A 21,003-nucleotide genomic window follows, 5' to 3' on the forward strand; every position below is an offset into this window, starting at 1 on the left:
AGGATATGATTATTATTGATTTATAAAGACAATCACCACATTTTTGACTCATTATTCTTTCAGATAGTTCAGTGTGTTGGTTAAAGACATGGCTTCTGGAGTTAGACTGTCTAGATATTAATATGCAGTTTACTTAGTAGTTGTGCAACTTTAGAAAATTTGCTTAACCTTTCTGTGCCCCAGCTTCGTTATCTGTAAAATGGAAATAATATATTTACCTATATGGTTCTTTTTGTAAAATGAATTCCTCTAGAGAAGCACTTAGAACAGTACCTGGCAGGTAATAACAATTATGTGTGTTTTCTATTGTTATTTTTCCCTTTATGAATTTTATAGCTTACTTCTGCAATTACTATTTTTCCTTTTGTCTGATAAATATTATTATTTTTCTCTGTAAGAATTTATTTTTGGAAAAATCAGTTTTTGATTTAATAGAAAGAGGTATTTCTCTCCTGTCCTTTACATAAATTTTCACTGGGTCTGGAATAGTACATTGCTAAAAACCTTAGACAAGTTAAATTTCACAGTTTATTTAGGCAAATAATGATTCATAAATCAGGCAGCACTCAAAATTGAAAGAGGTTCAGAGAGCTCTTCTCTATCAGTCTGAGCAGTGAGAATTTGTAGGCTGAACACAAAAGCAAAGTTGAAAAAGTACCTGATTGGCTACAGCTAAGTGTTTGCCTTATTTGGACATGAGCTGACTGGAGGTCCTTAATTGTATAGCCAATCGCTGGATGAATGTTTGTGATTGGCTGAGACTTATTTTTCTTCAGTCAGTTACAGGGAAGGTTTCCAAGTTAAGTTTCAGTTTGCTTATCTAAGTGCTTGAATTAGGGAGACATCCTCCGGCTAATGGATTCCTTATTTGCTTTAGCAATAAAGTACATTATTCTCATTTGTTTGTATCTCACAGTACATTATTTTAATTTTTTGAATCTCATTCTTGCCATCAGAAAGTCAAATGCGTGTCTGATTTTCCTACTTTTATAGTTACTTTCTTTTTCTCTCTGGCTGCTTTTAGGTTTTAGTATTTTCCATTTTCAATATGATGTGCACAGGTATTTCTTCTTTTTGGATTTCTCTGGTCTTTAAGAATCTTAAAATTGGTAAATTTTATCAATTCTGGAAAATCTTAGCAATTATCTAGCTTTTCACATGTTGCCTCATCCCATTTTCTTTCTCACTCAAAAAAATCTGATTAGACATATTAAGACCTTTTCACTATCATTGTGTTTCTTTCTTCCATAGCTTCCAGCTATTGCCTTTCTGGGCTACTTTTTAGGTAATCTTTTTATTCCTATTTCCTCTTTCTCATGGTGTCAATTCCTTTTTTTTTTTTATAACACAAGTAATATGCCTGAAAAGTCAAATATCTGAAGTCTTTGCTGGTATGATTCTGACCTTTATCATTTCTATTGACTCTCACTTTTAGTGATTTGTTTTCCTGTAAGTGACATGACTCTTGACTGAATTTTTGACTATTGAGATTTTCTTTATTCCTTCTACTTCTATTTATTCCCATAGTTTAGACCTGAAAATTCTATTTTACTCTTTTATGAATGGAGTATCTCTCTAGAGAGATATCCCTTTGGGATCTTAGACATGTGGATTCTCCTATTTGATTACCCAGCTGTGTGGGCCCTAGGCTTTGGTTTTGGTCCCCCACTTCCAAAGCAGCCATATACATAAATCTGAAGTACATTGAGAATTGCAAAGTCACTGAATAGTAAAGTCTTCTTTGGTTCCCAGCTTACCACTCTTATTTAGCTTTCACATCTAGTACGTTTTTCTCTTCCTAAGTAGTTCACTGAGGCATTCAAGAATATTTTATAATATTCTCTATATTACTTTAAGAAGGACATACTCCTTCTTAGTCATGATATCCAGTTCCCAAATTGCCAGAAAGGAAATCTACTGCCACTCAGCCATGAAATGGTATTCAGCATCCCAACACAACACAAGGCCTGTCAGAATTTATGTGGAGTCGTGAGCCATAGTTGTGTCTTTACCCTGTTCTAATATCAGTCACTAGGTGGTGGGAATCACAAACTATTTCTGGCATCAGATTCTAGAGTAGTTATCTTTTTTTCTTTCTGATTCCAGTATCCATTAATTATACTTTTGAGTAGTAAGTAATCTTGAACCATACTTTTTCTACTCTTATATTTTAAATAAAATTATAAAGTTGACTTGAAGTCTCAGAAAACTAGTGTGGCTCCTTTTAAAATTTTTGCTGGACCCTATTCCACGCAGGTTTTGTTGAGGCTTAAAAAATGTTTATATTTAAAAGAGTAAGAAAAACTGATCTTCACTATGCCTCACGGTGTTTAACACACTATAGAAAATCATGTTAAAAAGAATGCCTCCAAAACATGTGAACACTGTGAGCTCAGTCTGCTCACTACATCTCTTAGCACTTTGTCCAGGGCACAAAACTGTCATTTGCTTTTCTAAGATAAACAATATCATAACTCAATCTGGCTAAATTTGAAAGCCAAAATATTTTTTTGCTGCTTGGTCCTCAAAGGATATATGACAGCAAGCAATAAGGAGACACATTCTTCTTTATTCCTGCTATAACTTTGGCCACATTTTGTTATCTATTTTTTTTCCCCAGGTGCATTGAGCTAGATAACTTCAAGGATATCTTGAAAGCAATTCACCCCAAAAACTTATTTTATGTTCCTTTTCTATGAGCCCTATTCCAACCTTATTCAGCCTTTCAAGGGAACTTCCAAGCAAAATGTCACAAGCTTCAGTCTTACCAAAGAGTCATGGTTGAGATGGAGAATAAGGTCCATGGGAAAAGAGATATTTCTTCATTTTATTCCTTTCACCAAAATTTACATACAAGGCCCTCACATTGAGGCCTTATCACATGTAAGTGGGAATAGAAACACTTTTACTCAACCTCTACTGTTCTAATTTCACAGAATAACTAACATCCATCATTACCTTAATAAATGAAAATAACTCAGAATATAGATGATATTAACAGGTAAGTAGGCTAATCTCTAGTTTATTCACTGCCACTTTTTCAGTCACATGTTTACCAAGATCAGTTGTGTTTGTTCCAAGTCTAGTTATATAAGTTGTCCATGTTATTGTAATTATGTAAGTTAAATAAGCATTTTGGAAATCACAGATACATGAGAGCACCAAAAGTAAGAGCATTTGGCAAAAAGTTTGTTTAAGGCTAAAGCCCTAAACTTTATAAGATAGTCACTTAAAAATGCTATAATGTATGTATGAAATAACTGCATAAAAATAATGAAAGCCTCCAAGAATCCTGCCATCAGATCACTTCATATGTTTTTAGGCCACTTTAAATAAATTTAAAGTTGTATATGATGCAACACAGGCACTATTTATACACTGCAGTTTCCTGTGATGCTGAGTTAAAAGAAATCATTTTTTCCACCAGAATCTTTATAATCATAAAAAGATGTCACTGCTATATAATAATTGGCATATATATTCTGTATATTAAGAATACAGAATTAAATATTAGATGGCAAACATTTAAGGCATATGTGAATTAAGTGTTTTTAAAGGGTTTTTTATTAACTCAGTACCAGTCCCAATTGTGTCAGAGTAAAGGTTGTCTGGTCTCTCACAGGGATTGCTTTGGAATCTTGTAAGACATGGTGGAGTTTAAGGGTTAATATTATTTATTAACTGGGGCAAATTAGCTTCATCAATAAGAGATGTCCTAGAGATTGTGTAGGTAAAGTGCTTAACACAATGCTTGTAATTTATCTAATAAATGGTAGTTGTTATTAGGATAGTCAAGTATCCCTTAATGACTGAGCCATATTCTGAGAAATATCTTCTTAGGTGATATAATCATTGTGTGAACACTGTAGAGTTTATTTATACAAACCTAGATGGTGCAGCTTGCTACAGATCTAGCCTATAATATAGTCTATTGCTTCTAGGCTACAGACCTGTACAGGATGTTACTGTACTGAATAATGTAGGCAATTATAACACAATAAGTATTTGTGTATCTAAACATATGAAAAGTACAGTAAAATATAATTATCTTATGGGAACATCATCATATATGCAGTTCAACGTTCACTGAAATGTCATTATATAGCACATGACTGTAGTATGAAAATCTAAGAAACACTGAGTTTTTTCTTTTTTTTTTTTTTTGAGACAGAGTCTCACTCCATCACCCAGGCTGGAGTGCAGTGGCACAATCTCGGCTCACTGCAACCTCTGTCTCCCTGGTTCAAGTGATTCTCATGTCTCAGCCTCTCAAGTAACTGGTATTATAGGCAAGTGCCACCAGGCCTAGCTAATTTCTGTATTCTTAGTAGAGACAAGGTTTCACCATGTTGGCCAGGCTGGTCTCAAACTCCTGACCTCAAGTGATCTGCCTGCCTTGCCTCCCAAAATGCTGGGATTACAGACATGAGCTACGCACCTGGTCAGTTTTTTTTTTTTTTTTTTGTATTATATTTTGCCAAAAAATTTATTTCCTAGAGACTTCAGTTTATTCAATAATTATTATCTAAAAAATAATAATTGAATACTTTCTATGGTGGTCACTGTTCTAGATGCTGGTTCTGTAAAGATAAACAAGACAAAAATCCTTGCTTCCATGGATATGACATTCTAGTAGGAGAAAAAGATAATTAAGATGTAAATAGACTAGTTTAACCTCAGGCACTGATAATTGCTAAGAATAAAAATAAGGCAGGGCAAATGTAAGAAAAATCAGTGACAGAGCTGACAGGAGGGGGCTTGCTATTTTAAGGAGAGTAACCAAGAAAGGCTTCTAGAAAGAACAGTCTGCAATGATTTAAAACTCTAAGGTATGGAAACAACTGATGTTGGAGAGGTCTAGGCAGAGGACACAGTATGTGCTTGGCATGCTTGAGGACTAGCAAGAAAGTCAGTGTTGTGGGAATGGAGTTAGTCTAAAAAGTTAGAAGATGAAATTAAAAAGTTAGACAGGGACCGGATTGCATACGGCCATGGGCAAAACTGTATAGAATTGGTGAAACCAGCAGTCTGTAATAGATATTTCTTTCTCTCGCTGGTTCTCTCCCTCTCTCTCTCTCTTAATTTGCAGATGTATGCACTATTAACACCTTGCATTTTTAAAAGACTAACTTGTAACCAAGTGGAAATATACTATTATTACTTGACTTACTTCGTAGACATATATTCAGACCCATTAAGGTGTAATGCTTTAAAGTATTTGTACATGCAGTCAACCTCACAATGCATTTATTCTTTGTAATCTATGACTGAATCTGAACACTATTATCTACTTATTGCACTCTACTTGCAAATATTTGCAATAGTTCAGAGGAAAATGCCAAGAAATGGGATGTCATTTCATACATTATTCTTTGAATGTAATAGTTGACAGAAAGTACATATTCTAAGAATTGAAATAAGTTATTTTAAAAATGTGAGATTAAACAAATTCCAATTAGTAGTTTCCAAATTCCTGTTTGTGACTTTTTAATCTCACAATGCACAGCAGTTTAATGTAAACTGGTACATTAAACTGGTAGCCAAAAAGGCATTTCCAAATACACATCCTTCTCTTTGCTTTGGTAACTTTTGTTCATTGATTATAACTTAACCTTGCATCTAGTAGGAACCTAATATATGTGTAATTAATTATATTGTCATTTCTTTGATGCAGGAATTTTATTAAAGTCATCGGATAACTATGTTTTCAAAAGAAACGTGTAAAAAGTTTACATATTTCAGAATCTTAAATATTATTTCATTTACTTTTTATTTTACTCAGAAGAGTTATTTTACTGAGCTTAATGTCCTTCAGTATTATGTATTTTAAAAAAACCAAGAGAGTAAATTTCAGATGTCTCATCATAAAAATATGATACGTAAGTGAGGTGATGGATATCTTAATTAGCTTGATTTAATTATACTATATTTTATATACGTATCAAAGCATTATGTTGTACTACATAAATGTATACAGCTACAATTTGTCAATAGCAAAAGCACAAACTAATAATCTCAATACTAGAAAGAGACAGAAAGGGAGAAAAAGAGAGAGAGAATAAGGGAGGAGAGCAAAAATAAAATATAATGTAATTATGTATCTTAAAAAGAATGACTTTTTAAGAAATATTATGTTGTGTGTATTTAAGAAATATTATTTTGTTTATGCCCTAAGGACCAAGCACTGGTGCTTGAAAATGAATACACACACAAACACACACACACACACACACACACACTTCTTCTTTTACAAGAGATTTTAACATAAAATAAGTTATTTTAGAAATCAAATTCAGTGTACCATTTATATTTGAGAGTAGGAAAAATGTGCCTGGAGTTTATACTTAAAGATTATTTCATAACGCCCTACATGGCATCTTATGAAAAGTGCTTCACATGCATTCCTACTAAAATCTCACCTTCTATCCTCCGGTCACAGGTTATCCCTTTACTCTGTTGATTTCTTCAGAGTAGGTATCACTGTTTGACACTGACTTATTTATCCATGTGTTCCTTGTCAGTCTTTCCACACTGTTCCACTCAAAAATAAGTTCTTTATCTAAGACCAATAACTCCTTGAAATTTTACTGAAGATCCTTTGCTACCGTGTCCAGTTTCTCCTGCTATCTTCATGAGTCAATGCTCCTTTTGATGGCTCTCAACCCGTGTATGTGTGTGCACATGAATGTCTGTGGGTTTTCCCTTTGACAGTCCCAGAAACAGCCCTTAAGGGTTGTAATAACATTTGTATTTGTTTATGAAGAATATTTAGAACAACAGAGGACCTTAGGACATTGTAAATAGAGCGAGAAGTACCAGTTTGGGGAGTATGGGACTGAGCACAAGCTCATAAAAATGAATTAAGCCAAAGCTATATTACCTTCTCAGAATTCACAATTTCAAAAAAGGTCAATTTAATCATGAATTGAAACTTTGCTAACTCAACTGTGCAGTTCTCATGAGTCATAATCATACTTCTGGCAACTTTAATCTCTCCAGTTATTATGTGTGATATGTGGATTTTATTATTTTCCTTTCTGGTAAAAAGCAGTGTATAAATAACCAAGATGCTTTAAATTGTCACAATTAGCTATGAGGTTGTTATTTAGTACTTTGAATTATATGTATATCTGATATTTACTCATAAAATACAGAAAATGATGAAAAAATTCTTTTGTTTATGCTTGTTATAAATAAATTAACCATTATTGTCTTAATTTTCTTCTCCATTAACGATCCCCAAATATAAAGTTAAAATAGACTACCAAGACTTATATTTAAAATTATAAATAAAATGTAAGTAACTTCATTCAGGTAGAGGTACTAACAATAAATTCCTTTCTTTGACATAACTATATTACATTATGATCTAGCTAGGGGAAAATATATGTGTCTATATTTTTCAGATGTTTCCTAAAATATAGAGATAACCTAGACTTCTAATTTCATGAGGAGGGACCAGATACCAAGAAGGTAGTCATTATTCAAAAATCATTGACGTACTTTACAATTATTTCTCAACTGAACGGCTTTGCGCCAAGAAGAACATAGCTGACACGTGAAAATTCTGGAGGTACTTGTGGATTACACAGACTTCCAATATATATTTGTCAAGTTCTTGCAGAAAGTTTAGTGTCAGAATTTTCTATTCTTTTCATGTTTATTGTATCATTCAGGGAAAAAAAGGAACCAAATATATTAATGTGCTATATTGGTTATTGTTATAAAAATGGCATTAGACAAAAACATTAAATATTCATGAAAATCCTTTTTCCCTTACGTTCCAGCCAGCAAAAGATACTGAAAGAAATAATTCACCAAAGGAGAGAACTATAACACTGTACAGATAATCATAGGAGTTATAAACAAAGGAAGTTGACATTAATAATTAAATGAGAAAAATTCCCTGTGGTGGTTTTGATGAGCTACAGGCACAATGTGTAAAATCACTTGGCCAACCGATCATTAGTTATGCTCTAGACCAAAGCAGTATATTTTAATGTAACTGGTTTCTCTACCCTATTTTTCTAGTCCAATAATTTGTCTAAGGTAATAAATATAGCTATTACACATTCCCTGTGAGGAAAAATTATCCCCATTAGAACCTGATGTTTTTACTATCTGTATGGGAGTATTCAATGTAGATAAATGTGAAAAGGAGAGTTGATCACATTTCCTAAGTACTTGTGTTGTGTATTACATGAATTCTAACAGAAACTGTATTATTGCTGTCTAGTGCATATTAATCTGACCTTTGCACTAATGGTTATTTATCATGTTATTAGGAGATTTTTGCATTGGTTTGTATTTGTTTGCTTTTCTGTTTGTTTATTTCCTCTGTTTAAGAAAATTGTTATCTATCTCAAACAGGGCACTCTTTAATGAAGAAACACCAGAGCTGTTAAACACATTCAGACACAGAAGATTCTAGTGACTGAGGATGGCTTCCTCTTGGAAACTAATGCTGTTTCTGTCAGTCACCATGTGTCTTTCAGGTAAAAGTCCTGATTAATTAATTATTTGATTTTCTAAGTATCAAAATAACCAAAATATATCAAGGTCTCCCTTACAAAATATCCTCAGGTATTAATTTAAATTTATATCAGTATTTATACTTTCCAACAAGAGAAAGGCAGCAACCCTTAAGCCGCTGTTAACATTGCAAAATGCCATATACAATTTAATATAATAAGGTACACTATAAATGTTAATAAAATGAGTATTTACCTCATTGACATTCATTTACAATCTAAACCATCTAGCTTTCAGAAGCCTTGGAAATATATATATATATATATATCTCCCACACATATATACATACATATGTGCATATATTTATGCATATAATGTATATGTATATAAATAAATATGTATTTTATAGCAGCTAATTATAAAAGTGTCTCATCACAATGCTAAATTTCACCATATAAAACAGAATCAGGTTAGCTTTATTATATATAACAGTATCTAAAGGCATCTCTAACACAATGTATTTTTTCAGATTGTCTCACCTTCTCTGACTTTGTTGTAATTAAACTTATTTTTCTATATCTTGACTCTAAAATGAGATACTTTATTCCGAAGAAAAGTTTATAGTATTGGTAGTAATATCATAATGCTAAAAGTTAATATGTCAGAGCTTATTTGCTTTAATTGAAGAATGATTAGAAATTAAATTGTGGTCATAATTTAAGCGCTATGCATGTAACATTTACAGCTTGATTATATTTAAATCAGTACCTATATTGTGGGCTAAATTTAGGTAGTATGTATGGTAAGAGAGTCTGAAATAAAATGTAACAGCTGATAATTTTTGATTAAAAGATTGCTTTCATTTTAAACACATTTTTAATGTGTTAATTATACTAAATATATTTTTAAAGCAGTAAAATATTCATTTTGATATATATGATCATTCAGTACTCTATGCAAATATTGATATAAATACATACATGTTCCATTTACACATATATATGAGGATAATACATGTTCAAGATATGTATTTATGATCATATATAATATAGAATACAAACTACATAAAGATATAGAACATGCATATTATTTACATATGATCACTAATATTGCCTCAACTTCTATATGGTTATATTACTATGCAACAAAAATATCTAATTGATTATACTAAATTTCTTTATTTCAAAGAACTAAACATTCTCCTGTCAATTAAGTCTTTCCTATATTGTGTAACATGAAGAAAACTGCAGATTGTCTAAAGAAAAAAGGACTGATAGAAGAACAAACCCAAATACAAGTAAATATAAACTCTTTTTAGAATCATTTAAGCTATATTTTTTAAATTATAATTTTACAACGGTTATTCTTTAGCCTTTATACTATTATTACTATTCGTAATGTACCAAAAGTATAACTTCAATTATGTATGATATATGAGTCTTCTTTATAACTGAAAAGGCAATCCTCAACTTATAATCAGATTATGCTCCAAAACATTATTTGAAATCTAAAAGAATTTCTTTATATACAGAAATAAATTTGGTATTTCAGTTATATAAGTTGTTATGTGTTGAATGTAATATCTGCAGCATACCTGCACTTATCTAAATGCTTTTACAAGATATATAAAAGCCTTTTTATTGCAATACTAGTAATTAAATAACTGAAAAAACAAAAAACCAAATAATTATTTATATATTAGTACTATTATACGTTCAACACGTTGCTTACAGAAAAAACAGGTTTAATAAGAGACATGCAAGGAAAAAGGATACCTCTATAAAATGTTGGTAGAGACATCTATGACATGAAAAGGTAAGGTATCTCAAAGGCATTAAGAGTTAAGTGAAAACTGTGATTCATCAATATTATGGTTATTTAAAAAAGAAATCAAGAGTCTTCAGATATTTTATTCAGTGTTGGGCTTCTGTTTTTTGTGCAGCATTACTGTCTTCCCTGCTGATCTCAGTTGTTTCTCTTTTATCTTCTCAATGTCATTTTCCTCTTGAACTTATAAGCCAACTGAAGGAGATGGAGGTAGGGTTGCAAGATGAAATAAAGGACACCCAGTTAGATTTGGATTTCAAAAGAAAGTTTTGTGTGTATGTTTTTTGTTGTTGTTTTGTTTTTAGCTCTGGTATGTTCCATGCAATATTTTATTTCATTTTATCTAGAAATTAAATTTAACAGATGTCCAGTGCTTTTATTTATTAATCTGACAATGCTAGAAAGAAAGAAGGTGGTGTTCTATAATAATACTGTAAAGTTTCATTCTCTTGTATTTGTCCAATATTGTTTCCTGAAATAAACAGTCCCTGCAAAAGAGCTATTATACAGTGGTTGTGGAAACAAACACAAAAATACTCAGCCTGATGTGGGGTCCATGATCCCTAGATTTCCAGCTAATACTGGAATCAAGTTACTATTCATTTCGTGAAGTAAAGGAAACATTGGAAGACAGAAATAATTAGGAAGAGTTTGGGTATAAGTGGTATTTCAAATGTTATACGCAAAGCAGATAGAAAAGTTGAAAACAAAGGTCATGTATAATTGTTACATGGGATTTGATCTTCAATCATCATATCTGCAGTTGATGTGCAGCAAATGTTCAGTTGCTTTTTTAAACAGATGAATTTCTTTTTTGCTGTAGATATCTGTTTAAAATAAAATTGATTAGGATACTTGAAAGGATCATTTATCAAGAACGATTATGTTCGAAATCTTTCATTTGCCTTCATCCTCATTTTATCATACTATTTCGGAGGTAGAGCCCCTATTCTGCTTTTGTTCCTTGGTTAATGCTTACACTCTATATTGCCCTCACTATTTTAAATATTTAGTATTTTATTATTTCATTTTCACTGGTTATTGCTTTTAGTAGTATATGAATGTCACATTATAGGGCCTATTTGGCACACTGAGTTAATTACTGTTACGAAAATAAGGGCCACTGAGCTGTGGGTCACGAGCACATTTTACGTTGTTGGTGCTGTTTGAACCAAAAAGACTAACTGAAGAATACCCTGATTGTATTCCATATTTCCTTTATTTATTCAGTTTTTGAAAATCTACGGATTATCTTGGGTGTGTCTAAGAAACGGAAAAGAACTCTTACATAACTCTATGTTTGAAAACTCACTACAGGTAGTCATAAAAGCTTGGCATCTTTCAGAAGGACAGGCAACCTTATATTAAAAATGAATCCACAATTAAAACAACAATGATATATTGCTACAGATATCAAAATGGCTAAAATCCAAGTAAATAAAAATTAATAAAAACAATACCAATTCTGGTGAAGATACAGATTGATGGGAACTCTCATTGACAGTGAGAATTCAACATGGTATAGCCATTTTGGAAGGCAGTTTTGCAGTTTCTTACAAAGCTAAACACAATTTTGTCATATGATCAAACAGTAAGTCTTCTAGGCATTTACCTAACTGATTTGAAAACTTATATCCACACAAAAACTACCATATAAGCGTTTACCAGAGATTTAGTAATAATGACCCCAAACTGGAAAGAACAAATGTCCTTCAATAAGTGATTAAACTATGGAATTCTATACAATGGAATACTATTCAGCGATAAAAAAGAATGAATTACCAATACCAAACTACACAAACATATTAATGGATTCTATATACAAATGGCTAATTGAAAAAAGATAGTTTGAACAGACTACATGCTATATGATTTTCTTTATATAACAACTGGAAAGAGAATAACTGTGGAGACTATAAACAGATCAGTGATTGCCAGGATAAGGGAGAGGGTTGAATGGGTAAATGAAGCAAAGGACATTTTTTAGGGCATTGAAACTACTTTGTATGATACTATAATCGTGGATGCAAGACATTACACGTTTATCAAAATCAACTAGAACTTTCCAGCATGGAGTAAACCATAATGTTTGCATATTTAAAAAATATATAGTAGTAGGTCAGAGGATCTGAGGACAAAAAGCAGAATATGACAAAGAATCTAACTGTATTATTATTATTATTATTTTGAGATGGAGTTTCACCCTGTCTCCCAGGCTGGAGTGCAGTGAAGCTATCTCAGCTCACTGCCATCTCTGCCTCCGGGTTCAAGAAATTCTCCTGCCTCAGCCTCCCGAGTAGCTGGGATTACAGATGTGTGCCACCATGCCCAGCTAATTTTTCTATTTTTAGTAGAGGTGGGGTTTCACCATGTTGGCTAGGCTGGTCTCAAACTCCCAACCTCAGGTGATCCGCCTGCCTCGGCCTCCCAAACTGCTGGGATAACAGGCGTGAACCACCGCGCCCAGCCTGTATTATTAATAGGAAGCAACTTCACTTAGGGAAGTTAGGGGATAAACAGACTTAAATAACTTCAGAAATGAGTCTGCAAAACTAAAGGCAAAAAATACTGTACTTAAGCACTGCACTCTAGTTAATAATATTTTTTCCCATGTCAGCACTCCTAAAATCCATAAACATGTATACTGGAACAACCAAGTCCATGGAAGGCAGATGGTGGAGGCCAGGTTTCTCACTGTTGGTGTGGGAGATTACAATAAGCAAGAGAAGAAGTTTAGAATGATCCATGTGATAATGGATTAGAATTCGAGACACACACGTGTGTGTGTGTTTGGGTGGGTGTGTGTATACTTCTGTAGATATACTAATACCTATTTCATTTCTCTTACAGCTGAGAAGGATTAGAATCTATGTGTCTGAGTAGCGACCAACACACAAAGTATCAAGATTTCGGTTTCTAATACCATTTATACCATTTTCTACTCAAAGCAACCAGGGCTGTTTAGAGAGAAGCCTAATTCTAGGACTGGGCCAAGAAATATATAAATCATTCTAGAGTATCCTGTAGTGCCAGAAAGTAAGCGAGTGCTAAAACAAACAAACCAAAACCAAAACAAAACCAGAAAGAATATGAGAGTCTGGTGTGTCAAAGAGATGTAGGAGCCAACTGGGATAGTTCCCAGTAACCAAAACTGGGACAATTTCAGCAAATAAGTAAATAAATAAATAAATAAATAAATAAATACATAAATATTGGGTTATAGTCCAAATAAATGAATATTCATAAGTCCATATTGATATAGATAAAAGATTAAATAAATAATGAATCAGGAAAATTGATCAATCTTTATGTAGATTAATTTCAAATAATTTATGTAGATACTTCATCCTCAAGGAGGTGTGAAATAAATATCTCTTTTCTTAAGTATTCGCTGTGCATACTGACTTGTTTCCAAAGAGTACAGAATGGGAAATGGGGGCCAAAAGAGAAGTGATTTTATGGTGGAGAAAACTGGCAAACATTTCCTCAGCCAGGTAATAATCATGATCAATATTAGCAGAGATAAGTCATGTTGATGATATTACCCTTGGTATGATGAGAATGACAGCTCAGCTTTGTGGTTTTCCTCCCCCAAACCTATAACCCCGGTCTAATCATTAGAGAAATATGAAGAGATATTTTCTAAGGGGTATTTATTAAAAGAAAAGAAGCCTTGACTAGTACTCCTCAAAACTTTCGAAGTCATCAAAACTTAGGAAAATTAGGGAAACTTTTGCACAGAAAGAGGAGACTAAGGAGACATGATAACTAAATGTAATGAGGTATACTGGATAGGATCTCATAAGAGAAAAAGAGCATTACATAAATACTAAGGAAATCTCAGTCAAGTATGTGTGTTAGTGATAATGCTCAGGACATTTCATCCCCAAAACATAACTGCTGGAGATCAGAATATGCCACTCCAAAGTATGCCTCCTTGGCATACTAGTTATTTTGAGTTGGTTATTTTGAAAAACTGCAGACACAGGACTGGCTCTGAGAAGTTACCCTTTTGTAAGAAAAATGCGTGTTTGCATAAGAAATACCTGTTTGTAGGAGTGTCTCTCTCTCTCTGCACCACGAAGAGAAGGACAACTAAATTACTAGAGACTCATAATCAATAAAGCAGGCATTGACTAAAATCTGCATATCAAATCTTACCTTTGTTTAAGCTGCTTTTCTGGCCATCTTATCTTAACTGAGCCTTCCTTGCACTTTTTTTTCCTTTCTATTAAAAAGCAATGATGTTGAAACCTAAAGTTTAATTTTATTTTCTTTGAGATCTACTCTAGACATTTACATATTTCTCTGAGTTATCAGTCACACACAGGGAATATACATGTTAATAAACTTTTTTACTCCTGTTGATCTGTCTTTCATTACAGGAAGTCTTAGTTAAGAACTATTAAGTGCGCAGAAAAAAATAAGTTATCTTTTCTCCTCTACATTCATTACAAATAAAATATAAATATTAGTGTATTAACTGTGGTACATGTTTCATACTACCATAAGATGTTAATAGGAAAAACTGGTTATGAATACATGAGAATTAGACTAAGCATAGCATTCTGAATACTTGAATAAAATATGATGAGGGCCTGAAAATAAGACTACAGTGAAGATTATCAACAGGAGTGAAATATTTAAAAAGATACTGGCATTAAAATATATAGGACTTAGTAATTGATTAAATATTTATTGGTAGAGGAAATGGTTTCTTACCTTGCTTATAGGTGTAGATGATCTTGCCATTTACTTGGATTCTTAATAAAATGGGAAGTGCAGATTTAAAGCTGGGAAATACTGAGCTCAACAATGTACATGTTGAGCTTTAGATGTCTATAATACCCTTAGGTGAAAAATATCTAAAATTTAGGGAAGATGACCGAGCTAAAAGTAAATCTGTGATTCATTCTTGCATGGATGACATTTTAAGATATGGGAAAGGAAATAATCACTCAAGAACTATGGATGTAATAATGAGTTATAAGACAAGGAAGCATGTCTGAGTAGCATGTACTTTTTTAAGGGGAAAGAGGAAGTACAGGCTGAAAAGAATGAAAGGCAAATTATAAATTTTGGGAAACGGTGGGAAGGAAGGAAAGCAAAACATCTCCAGAAAGAGAGTGGTCAGCAGTGGCAATGCATTAGGAAGTTTAAATGCGACTGGTACTAAACTCTTTTCTTTTAATGACAGTAATAGTTACATTTAATGAAGTAGTAGAAAACCCAGTGTTATGGCAGTGAGTTGTGAATTGGTTAGTAGAAGAGGAAAATTAGACAATTATTGTCAAATCTGTTTTCTGACAATGTAAACCTAGGAAAAGGAGAAAGAATGGTAGATAGCTTGGAAAAGACAAAAATTTGAGGAGGAGTGTGTGTCTTTCCATTTGTAGATATGTGTTTTAAGGCTGGAGAAACTGTTTATGGAAATTCAATTCACTTTATGCCCAATGTACATGAAGAATGCATATTGCCTTAGTTAGCTTTTGCAGCATAACAAATCAGCCCACAATTTATTCACTTAAAATAAAATAGCATGTATTCTTTCTTACAATTCCGAGGGTTAGAGCTCGGTGGTTCTTCTGGTCTGGGCAGCCTCAGTTTATCTCTGCAGTACCCATGACGCACTTGATGGTGTTATTTGGCCTTACTCACATTGCTTGTGATTGATGCCTTGTTAGCAAAGGCAATGGGAATGACTTGGTCATGTCTCTGATCATCCAGAAGGCTAGCTTAGGCTCTTTCATGTAGTTGTATGCTTTTTAGGTACAGGAAGAAACAGGAAAATCCCCAGTTTACAAGCACTTTTCATGCCTCTGTTATATTTGCTAATATTTCATTGGACAAAGCAAATCCCATGAGCCAAGATCAGATTCAAGAGGTGGAAAAGTAGATTCAATCTCTTCAAGAGAGTAGCTGCAAAAGCACATTATACAGAGAGCACGTACAGCAATAAGAAAAACGTGTGCTCATTTTTTACTCTAACACATATTTATATATGTCTGTGACTGTTTCACATGCAAATAGAAGCAATTCTGTTTTTTTTTAAATTTACTTATTTATTTAGACAGGGTCTTGCTTTGTCACCCAAGCTAGAGTGCAGTGGTATCATCATGGCTCACTGAAACATTGAATCCCTGAGATCAAGTGATCTTCTCACTTCACCCTCCCAAGTAGCTAGGACTACAGGCATGTGTCACCACATCAGGGTAATTTTTTTATTTTTATTTTTTATTTTGTAGAGATAGGGTCTCACTATGTTGGCTGGTTTTGAATTCCTGGCCTCAAGCGATCCTCCTGCCCAGGCCTCCTAAAGTGCTGGGATTACAGGCATGAGCCACCACACCTGGCCAACAATTCTGTTTATAGCAAAAGTAAAGTAGACTAAATATTTCTCTGTATCCTCATTTTCAAATACAGTAGCAGTGAAAGAGCTATGTCCTAAACTCATTAGCTGAACATAAAAAAACAAAAACAAAAACAAAAAAGAACTTTAAAACTCTGTAAATTAATTTAGTTTTCTTAATATGAAATTAATTAACTTCAAGAAAATCTAAGCTATTATCAAAGAATATGTGAAATCATTTGAGGTAATCCTAATTACTGTAGCCTATTTTTAATATATATGTGAAAAAAAATCAACATTTTAATTTCTATTGTGTCAAAATCTGTCATTGTTCTATTTGAGAATTCTTTTTTTAGAACACATACATCCCCCAAATGTGTGCAGAGATAGCAATTGGAAGAAGACAATACGGTCCAGGATTTATCTACTTTCAATTTATAAGCAGCTTTCCTGATGGTTTTCGGCTCTTTGTAAATTCTGTCTCCATGTTTAAACAAACTCAACAACAGAAACTAAAATTTTATGTTCCTTTACTCTATTATGCAGTATTTCTCCAGCCAATGGGTTTTTTTAACTAGCATATTCTTTTTAGACTATGGCCAGTAATTAGTCTAATTTCTTTAGAAGTATTTAACATTTCAATAAGTATATCACAATAATATTTAGTACAAATAGCTTCCTTTTTGTGAAATATAAATTGTTCTTTATTCATGTGTTTGGGCTTAAAGAACAATAACCCAAAATATGATGCTTTGTCATGCTGAGCACTTTCAACTTGTCTTAAAGGAAGTTGGAAGCCCCTAGAAGCCGCCTCATAACCAAGGACTTTCCACCTTTCCCTTGTTTCTCTCCTCCCAAGGGCACTTTCTGTGGAAGTGCCCTTATCTGACTGAGGAAATTTCTTCCAAAAGAAATGCAATTGTCTTAAAGCCTCCTCCTCAGAAATCTCATCAAATGATCAGGCAATATTAACTAGCAGAGAAGAGAAAAAGACTAAAAGTTGTCACCATGCCCAGATAGACTTTTCATGTATTCTTCTGAGGGTACAGTCAAGAGATTACTTGAGAGACTTTATATACATAATAAGACAACCTTTGTTTGCAGTGAAGTTTCACCCCTCACCTTCTCACAATTTGTTGCCATCTGCCCCAGAGCTCAGAGGAACCTTGTCCCTTGCTATTTTCTGTTCCCCGTTACCACTTGGTATTCAAAGAGAATCATTTACAAACCATTGTCTGCTCTTTGGGCCCCTTCAGTTCTCCTGAAAAATGATTTACTACTCCTTAAAATTGCCTACATTCTCCTATCTCTTTCTTTCCAATGAAGAAGAGTATATACGATTGTGAACCTGATTGGGTTGTTAGGTAATCATTCTCCCATGATTTCCCCCCATGCATGTTAGTAAATTTGTATGCCTTTTCTTCTGTTAATCTTTCCATTGTCAGTACATTTCAGCCAACCTTCAGAGGGCAGAAGGGAAGTTTTCCCTTCATACCTATAGGTGGAACACAAAACCATGCATGACATCCGTTTAGGTCATACAGAGTGGTATAAACAATTAATAATAATAGTGATATCATTGCTTTCAATAAGAGTAGCTTTATGAAGGCAGATAATTATCTGAAATTGTTTTGGCTTGCTAGCATGCTGAAAGAGTTTGGATGTTTGTCTTCTGCAAATCTCGTGTTGAAATGTAATCCCCCATTTTGGAGGTGAGGTCTAGTGGGAGGTCTTTGGATCATGGGAGTAGATCCTTCCTGAATAGCTTGGTGCCCTCCTCTTGGTAATGGGTGAGTTCTCACTCTGAATAACGTGAGATCTGGTTGTTTAAAAGAGTGTGGCACCTTCCCCCTCACTATTGCTTGCTCCTGCTCTCACCCTGTGATACACCAGCTCCTCTTGCTTTCTGCCATTGTTACAAGCTTCCTAAAGCCCTCACCAGAAGCCAAGAGTGTTGGTGCCTGCTTTTTCTACAGCCAGCAGAACTGTGAGCCAGTTAAGCCTCTCTTCTTTACGAATTATCTAGCTTCAGATATTTCTTTATAGACACGTAAGAACGAACTAACACACATGCACAAGGGTTAGCAGGATCACTTTCATCTCTTTTCCCAGCGTGTTTTGTCTTCCTGTAAATTTTACTTAATGTCACATTCTTTTTTACTACTGTCGTCATTTTTTTGGTTGTGTGTTTAGTTAAACTAAAAAATATAGGTAAGAAATGAGATGGAAAGACACAGAGAATAGCAGTGGCCAGCTCATTAAAGAGGATTTGCAGAAAAGGGTTATGTATATGAAGTCATTAATATGAGTCTGACTATTTCCTGACTGGTGTAATAGAGATTTTAATAGAACAGCCTAATAGGACACTGAGATCAGGGGAAATAATGCATGGGAGATATGTCATATACAAATATTATTAGTATTTATTCTTAGAATAGGCTGGAAAGCCATGATTATTAATTCATTAACATTCTATCATTTGGTTGGAGGTTTTTGAAAAAGCATTCATTTTGTACTCCTCAGTACCAGCATATATTTTTGTCAACATCCTAACTTTACGTATATATTTCTAGCAAAAGTTGTAGACTAAATAAGAATAATATTTAATTAGGTTTATTAAAACTAGGTATATTTATATCTTTTCCTTGACTAAATTTATAAATCTTAGAATCAAAAATAATTTGAGGTTTATGTAGTCTGTATCTTTGCACTTGGGTAAGTAAAGTATTTTTTTCTTCTCAATAGGGATGAGGCTCAGAAAGATTCTGTCTGTCTATAGATGGTACCTAGTAGGAGAATAATGGGAGGACTGTCTCCTGTACCAGTGCTTTTCAACATACCAGACAACATGAAGGTGAGACAAGAGAGGAAATCTAATTCCTGGAGCCACAGTGACCTCCTTCCTAGACCTACATTAATACATATAGTTTCTTTCTTCTGAATCACTTTCAGATGCTTCTAATGTCAGCTGTATTGCTTTAAAAACAACAACAAAAGGCATTTTTTTTCTCTACTTTGACCCCATTCTCCTCCATTGAGTTAAATCCATTTTATTGGAAAGGTGACAGTTTGTTCCTTCTGCCAAGATGATGATATACTGTTGAACAGAGAGTGTCTGTCATTGATAAGCTTACACAAATACAGTCCTTCTTGGTGGCCATGTGGTAAATTGCACAGAACTTTGTCACTGCCAGTTAGTGCTGCCTAAGAACTTACAAAGGAAAATGAAAACAGAAGTGTTACAGAAAACAGGTGCCTGCTAATATAAATTCTGACTTCCCTGCTACAGTTGAGAAAGAGAAATGGATTATGGCTCCTCCATGATCAAATTAAAATTATGTATTTGCACATTGTATCTGTCCCTGGGGAAGTTATGATGATAATGGAGACTACCTCTGTGTGGAAACCCAAGTTGACTTTTATCAGCTGTGCCCTGGCGGTATTAGACGTGTAATTAATCAGAAGACAATTTCATTTCTCCTTGTCAGTGGGCGGTGGGAACTGGATTACCTGAACTTAGTGAGCTTTGTTATTTTTATTTTAAAAGAAAAGAAAATGTTAAAAGGTTTCTATAATTGTCACAAATTCCTGGGGTGATATAAAATTAAACTATCAACTAAAAAGCCAGGTTCAGCATCCTAGATAAATAAGAGCAAATTTGTGTCTCAGTGTATTGGAGATTAAAGAAAAAATTAACTTATTAGGTCAGCTAAATATTACTTTTTACATTAGCAAATGTTTATTGAAAAATATTTTTCCCCTTGAGTATTGGCTAAGGAGTATGCAATGCACATCAAAAGTGTTTTGGAATCTAGAAGATGACGTGGACATTATCTCTTCTTTAAACTGGACTAACCCTTTCTGGCAAGATAATTTTCAACAATAATACACCCTTCCTGATAGAAGATTAATAATTACATTGATTTTCTTTATTATTATAAAGTAATGCTCCAATAATTCACATTGTATCAAGTGTCCATGAGAACTTGTGAATGAATATTTATATTATCATTTGTTAAGCAGAAATAAATTTGTACCACAATAATACTACTGTAAAATATGCTTGTTTATGGTAAGGATTGTTTTATTGCTTAGCATGAGCATCTGGGGAACTGCCTCTATGCAGTCATTTGAATAATTTGTGAGCAAGAAAACAGCTTATTTTCTGTACCTCACCTGTTCAAATTCAGGTCTCTTTGGAATATAAAGTGGAAAGACAATGACATTCATTGAGCACTCAAGCAAGCAGACATAAGTGGGATGCAGAATGCAAAGGAAGATTCTTGATCTCCTTTATATTAAACAAATTTTATAGTTTTATCAGGATCCAAATATGGATTATATATAATATGTAA

The 21,003-nt window shown here is 33.4% G+C and overlaps 1 protein-coding gene across 1 annotated transcript in view; it reads left to right on the forward strand.

Annotated features, from left to right (window-relative positions):
* CNTN5 (contactin 5) overlaps window positions 1-21,003 on the forward strand; it is a 1,335,093-nt gene that overhangs the window by 533,640 nt on the left and 780,450 nt on the right. Inside the window, exon 3 of the mRNA XM_024347391.2 lies at window positions 8,371-8,495. Coding sequence (XP_024203159.1) covers window positions 8,441-8,495 — 55 coding nt within the window. The 5' untranslated portion in view covers window positions 8,371-8,440. The remainder of the gene's footprint in view (window positions 1-8,370; window positions 8,496-21,003) is intronic.

The sequence above is a fragment of the Pan troglodytes genome, chromosome 9 (assembly GCF_028858775.2).
Source record: "Pan troglodytes isolate AG18354 chromosome 9, NHGRI_mPanTro3-v2.0_pri, whole genome shotgun sequence".
Classification (NCBI taxonomy): Eukaryota; Metazoa; Chordata; class Mammalia; order Primates; family Hominidae; genus Pan; species Pan troglodytes.